The sequence below is a fragment of the Oryzias melastigma genome, linkage group LG5 (assembly GCF_002922805.2).
Source record: "Oryzias melastigma strain HK-1 linkage group LG5, ASM292280v2, whole genome shotgun sequence".
Classification (NCBI taxonomy): domain Eukaryota; kingdom Metazoa; phylum Chordata; class Actinopteri; order Beloniformes; family Adrianichthyidae; genus Oryzias; species Oryzias melastigma.
This window is the reverse complement of record NC_050516.1, coordinates 29,391,131-29,396,602: the sequence shown is the minus strand read 5'-3', so window position 1 is coordinate 29,396,602 and position 5,472 is coordinate 29,391,131. Positions and strand designations below refer to the sequence as shown.

At 38.3% G+C, this 5,472-nt stretch overlaps 1 protein-coding gene across 2 annotated transcripts in view; it reads right to left on the bottom strand.

Annotated features, from left to right (window-relative positions):
- edem1 (ER degradation enhancer, mannosidase alpha-like 1) overlaps nt 1-5,462 on the bottom strand; it is a 14,945-nt gene extending 9,483 nt beyond the window's left edge. The window contains exons 1-5 of one of the 2 annotated variants that reach the window (XM_024270965.2): nt 4,841-5,462; nt 2,081-2,153; nt 1,887-1,990; nt 261-432; nt 8-191 (exon numbers count right to left, since the gene is read on the bottom strand). In XM_024270965.2, the coding sequence (XP_024126733.1) occupies nt 8-191; nt 261-432; nt 1,887-1,990; nt 2,081-2,153; nt 4,841-5,319 (1,012 nt within the window). In that variant the 5' untranslated portion in view covers nt 5,320-5,462. The remainder of the gene's footprint in view (nt 1-7; nt 192-260; nt 433-1,886; nt 1,991-2,080; nt 2,154-4,840) is intronic. The other variant, XM_024270966.2, reaches the window with a different exon arrangement.
- Between the last annotated feature and the right edge of the window lie 10 nt (nt 5,463-5,472).

The window sequence follows — 5,472 nt, the reverse complement described above, 5'->3', positions numbered from 1 at the left end:
AACTCACCCAGCAGACCCGTCTCGTTGCTTCGTAGACTCCACAGAGCTCTGACCGCTCGTCTCGCTACCCATTCGAACGTCGAGTCTCCAATCAAACGGCTCAAAATCCCAAACTCCACCAGCAGAGACCCCGCTCCTGCTGTGCACGTCTCATTGATGCTGTCAGGAGGAACGCCAGTCTTCAGGTTCACCTGTGATCATGGCGCACTCAATACACAGGTGGATTTTTACCACTTTTTGATGACCAAAAGCTCACTTACCCTGGGGTAGGGAATGCCGGTGTCGGTGTGCTCGAAGGCAGGCAGCAGGCGGACGGCCAGGTCATGGGCCAAGTGCAGCAGCTCATTATCATAACCTTCAAAGCTCACCTGTCCAAACGGTTGCTTTGGGTCAGTCAGGAGAATGTGTGCTGAGATGAGGCTTCCCAGAATCCTGCAGAGATGGGCGACAGATTTGATCTTTAATCTCTAGTCATTGAGTTCTGTAAAATTGAGATATATAATCAAAAGTCTTGTTTTTTGCTTTTTTTGCCTCCTAGTTTAAAGTGGGACAGTATTTTCATGTGTTGGTCTGAGGTTAAAGTGGGCGTCTGACTTTTTTTTTTGCCTCCAATTTTCCTTAACTTTTTTAGAATCAAGTTCATCATCATTTCTAAAATATCTGCAGCAGCTTTAAACTTTATTTGTAAAAATCAGAGGCCAACTTCAGTCTTATCTGACTTTTAAAGTGGGATGCAATACAAAAAAAGTAAAAAGACAAAATAAAAAGATAAAACTGATATTTTCTAAATATAATCAATAAGCCAACGGATCAGTTTAAGGTCAAATAATCTTTTCATGAACAGGCTTGTCTGAGGGTTAAGTGGATCTCTGACTATTTTTTTTTTTTTTGCTTCCAGTTTCCCTCAACTTTTTAGAAAAAAATTATTTTCATCTGTAAAGCAGCTTCAAACAAAATGTTGTGTAAGAACCATTAAAATGTTGTACAGATATTCCCATTAAAGTGGAAGTGGAAAAACAAAACAAAAAACCATCAGACACCTATTTCAGCCTTATCCGACTTTTAAGGTGGGGTACAACACAAAAAAAGTATAAAGGCCACTAAATCTGGTATTTTCTGCATATACTCCATAGGATTCCACAGTTTGAGCAACTTTATTAGCAGCATCTTCAGCATTCACCCTGTTTTTTTGTCTATTAAATTATTTTTTTTTTTAAGTCAAATTATCTTCTTCTGTTTCCTTGTTGGCTCTTTTCTGCAAAATAAACTTTCCAAATTGGTTTGGAAAATCTGGTTTAAGAAAATAGTAAATTTATTTTTATCACATGAAAGAACAACTTCAGTCAAGAATGAGTCGGATGTGATGGAGAGAATCCAGGAGGTTTCCAAAATAAAACTTTCTTCTGAATCAGATTATAAATAAATAAATAGGATTGGGAATCAATAAAAAAAAAGATTTAACTAATTAATCGCAAACCTGAAAAAAATTAATCGCGATTAAATTTTTCTTACATTATTTGCTAACAATTTATTATCTGCAAATAACACACAAAACTGTACATGCAGAAGATTTGTTTTTAATTAATCGATTTAATTAATTGATTATAAAATTAATCAGACTTTTGTGTTGTGATTAATCACAATGTTTTACTGGGTACATTTTATATGTGCAGCTTTTGAACAAAAAAATGCCATAGAGAAATTTTTTCGTCATTTTTATTGTCTGATTTTTTTTAATTTATCAAGTGTGAATCCAGAAGAGTAAATTGTGTGGACAAAACACAACAAACCCGATGAAGAGTTTTAACGCACGCCGTGGAAACCTGAACCGCCAAAGCGAAGGACTGTTTCTACACAAAGTGTAATGTTCTTCTTGAGATGCGTACCTGATGTTTGCCTCAAAAACTTGCACCGTCGAGTCTTTGTCAAACGAGACGGTGTCTATAACCAGTTTGACAGCTCTCTGGAACTCCGACACATTCCCCAGCACCTGCATGAGACCAAACACCGGAAGAGAGTCAGCTGAGCTGAGGATTCTGCAAAAATAAACCAAACAAGAAATGAAGCGCAGAGACGTTACCAGGAGGGTGTCCAAGGCGTCGATGAGGGTCAGAGAGTAGTTCCCCAAAACGTCATTTATGTTGATGTTTGATCTGAAAAGAGAAAAACTGACTCAACCGGCATAAAAGGAAAAATTCTACAAATTCCTGTCATTGTCTTGTAACGCATATTGTGCCTCTCAGGGTGGGACCGGCTCTGACAGAACGATGGGAACCACCCTCAACAAAGACATTAAACCTCCTGAAGGCTCACATGTCGAGGATTTCTAGACTCATAGAGATGAGAGTACCAAGAGTGTAAGCAGCACAAAGGCGTGACTACGGCGTGCACACCCTGATATCAAACAACCAGATCAGGATGGCTTTCCAGAGAGCTGCACGTCTGTGTGGACTCTCCTTCCAATGTCAGCGCTTAATGCTGGAAATCTGTGTGACGTGAACTGAGTTCTGAGTCAGATTTGGTGAGAGGACATGAAATGTGTTTGGAAATCTAGTCGATTTTTATTTTATAGAAACAAAGTTTGTACATTTTTAGTCAAAATTTAAGAAAAAGGTGTTGTTTTTTTAGACATAGTTTCTGCAGAGAGGCATTAAAAATTTATCTCTGAATTGTGGGCGGGACCATTAGTAAGGAATAAGCCTTGTCCTATTTCCCATCATCCCTTTGATTACATTCTCTCCCACTAATTTAGGGTTCTGCAACCTGCGGCTCCGGAGCTACTTGTGGCTCATTTACCTCTCCATTGTGGCTCTCTGGCTAAAGAAAAATAAAACAATAGTTTTGTTTTATTTAGATTAAATAAATGTATACATTTATGACTGAGGTGCTCCTTAAAGTTAAGATTTTTATGTTCCCGATGACTTAAAGAGGTCTTATTTACACTTTTTTTTTCTAGAATACACAAATTTCAAATACTAAACAATTAATTTAAGTTAAAAAGTCTGACATTTTATGAATATTATCTTGTACTTTCCAGAGCTACACTGTTATGATCCGGTTTGCAACAAGGTGTCTTTTATTTTGAAAGGAAACATAAAAAATTATTTCACATTTTGAGAAAATGCTAGTTTCTCTTTATATTTCTGCTTTTATTATATTATTTTTAAGCCTTTTGCCAGAAAAAAAAACATAATTCAACTTTATTCTATAAAAACATACATTGTAATGAATGCACAGCAGCATCAAAATAAGACTTTGCGGCTCCTACCAGGTTTTGATCAGTAGAAAACAAGCCCAAATGGCTCTTTTACTGTTGACCTCTGCACTAGCTTATAGCCCCTAACAACACCAAGCTAACATTACCGGTGCAACAAAAATGGAGGGGAATATCAGAACTATCCATCCCTACAGTCTTGAGCCAGATGTCATTTTAAACGAGGAAAACAAAGACCTTCATGGAAGTGGATGCATCAGAATGGAGCAGAGAATGGAGCTTGTGGCTTGCCGTAGAAGGCTCTACGTCACTGCTACAAGCTTTTACCTACTGCTTTCTTTTGTCTAGTTCTCATTCACATCAATTTGAATAAAGAAGTACATCGAAGTGCAATTTTAAGCTTAATTTTCAATTTATATCATATTTTCTGGAGTATAAGTCGCAAAAGCAAAAAAATGTCTAATCAAGAAAAAGAAAACCATTTATGAGTCGCTCTGGAGTATAAGTCGCACTTTTGGGAGAAAAGTCTAAACAGATACGGCAAGATCAGCATAGCTTAAAAAATAAATAAATGAAAGAATATCAATCTTTTGATCTGTATCAGAAAAAATATCAAAATTTGAGAGGAAACCAATTAGATTCTCTTCCATGTTTGTTTTAATTGATACTTCTTCTGCCACTGTCAAAAGCAAATACTTTGGATTCAGCGCCCTCTAGTGGTTGTTTAAGGAAACAACTGCTAAAATTCAACCGGTGTTTATTGGGAAAATAACAAATATATAAACCTATTTATGTCTAAAAAAAAAACAAGAAAAAAACTCCACAAATTAGTCGCTCCTGAGTAGAAGTTGTACTTTTAGAAGAAAAGTCTGACGTTTCAGAATAAATCTGCCAAGATCAGCGTAGCTTAAAAAATAAGTAAATAAATAAATACAAGAATTAATAATCTTTTGATCTGTTTAAGAAAAAAATTCAATTTAAGAGGAAAACAATCCGATTCTCTTCCATGTTTGTTTTGGACGACACTTCTTCGTCTGCTGTCGATAATACTTCGGATGCTGTGCCCTCTAGTGGTTGTTAGAGGAAACAACCGCTGTTTACTTTGAATATAACAATATGAGCCTATTTATGTCTAAAAAACAAAAACACAAATAAGTCATTCCTGAGTCAAAGTCGCACCCCTGACTAAACTATCAAAAAAACTGCGACTTATACTCTGGAAAATACGGTATGTTACCGGGAAACATAAATAACTAAGTTTCAGCATTTTTCCCCCCTATTTTTTTTATAGGCCACACTTTAGTTTGAGTTTCTCTACAAATTTAAAGATCTCCACTTAGGCAACTTGGATTCTTTGGATGAAAAAACTAAAATCAACTCATCTAAATGTTAAAATAAGTTAATTCCACTCTGTTTTGTAATAAAATCTGACCCACTTTAGGTCTAGTGTACACAAGATATCAGTGAATCCTGATCTGTCAATAAAAACAGAAGGGTGGCAGATCTGTCACAGTGCACCGGAACCTACTTTGACTACAAACTACATGCAAACCGCAGCTTTCATAAAGCGGTTCAGGTAAGCGACAGTCCCGCGGTGTCAGGTGCGGCCAGCTGAGGGACACTCACGGGTTCAGCACGTCTGGACCTCTCCCCTCACAGTCAATGGGATTCAGCTCGTCCTCCGGAAAGGCATATTTCATGTAATTGTCGTATCCGAAATAAAACATTTCTCTGGCCATTTCTTTCATTTGGCTTTTGAGCGCGTCCGGGAAGGCGCTGTATCTCCGGGCGTACTCGTCCTTACTGCCATCGAACAGCCGGAGATAAGACTTCTTCTTCTTGGAGGTCTGCTCTCCTCCAGCCTTGGCGCAGGTGGTCGCCGTCTCCTCATACTTGGGGCCGTGGATTCGCTGAGACCAGGAGTTATCCTTTGACTCGGTGTCTTTATCCTCCCTGAACAGCAGGTCTAGTTTGTGCAAGTTAAAATTCAAATGGAAGTTGAAACCCAAGCTAAGGTTCGGTCCCAATCCGAAAGCTAGCCACAGGACGCAGCTAACAGAAAGTCTCAACACGACCAACCCAATTACTAGCGACCTCCATTGCATGTTTGCCCCACGTCGAGCTTTAAACGCATAATTCAGGTCCACGTACCTCCAAGAGGTCCCAGAACCAAGGCTGTATCGGTCTAAATTACAAGGAGTTGATGGTATTTCTGTTCCACACAGTTCCTGTCAACAAAGCGGCCCCTCCCAGCTCCT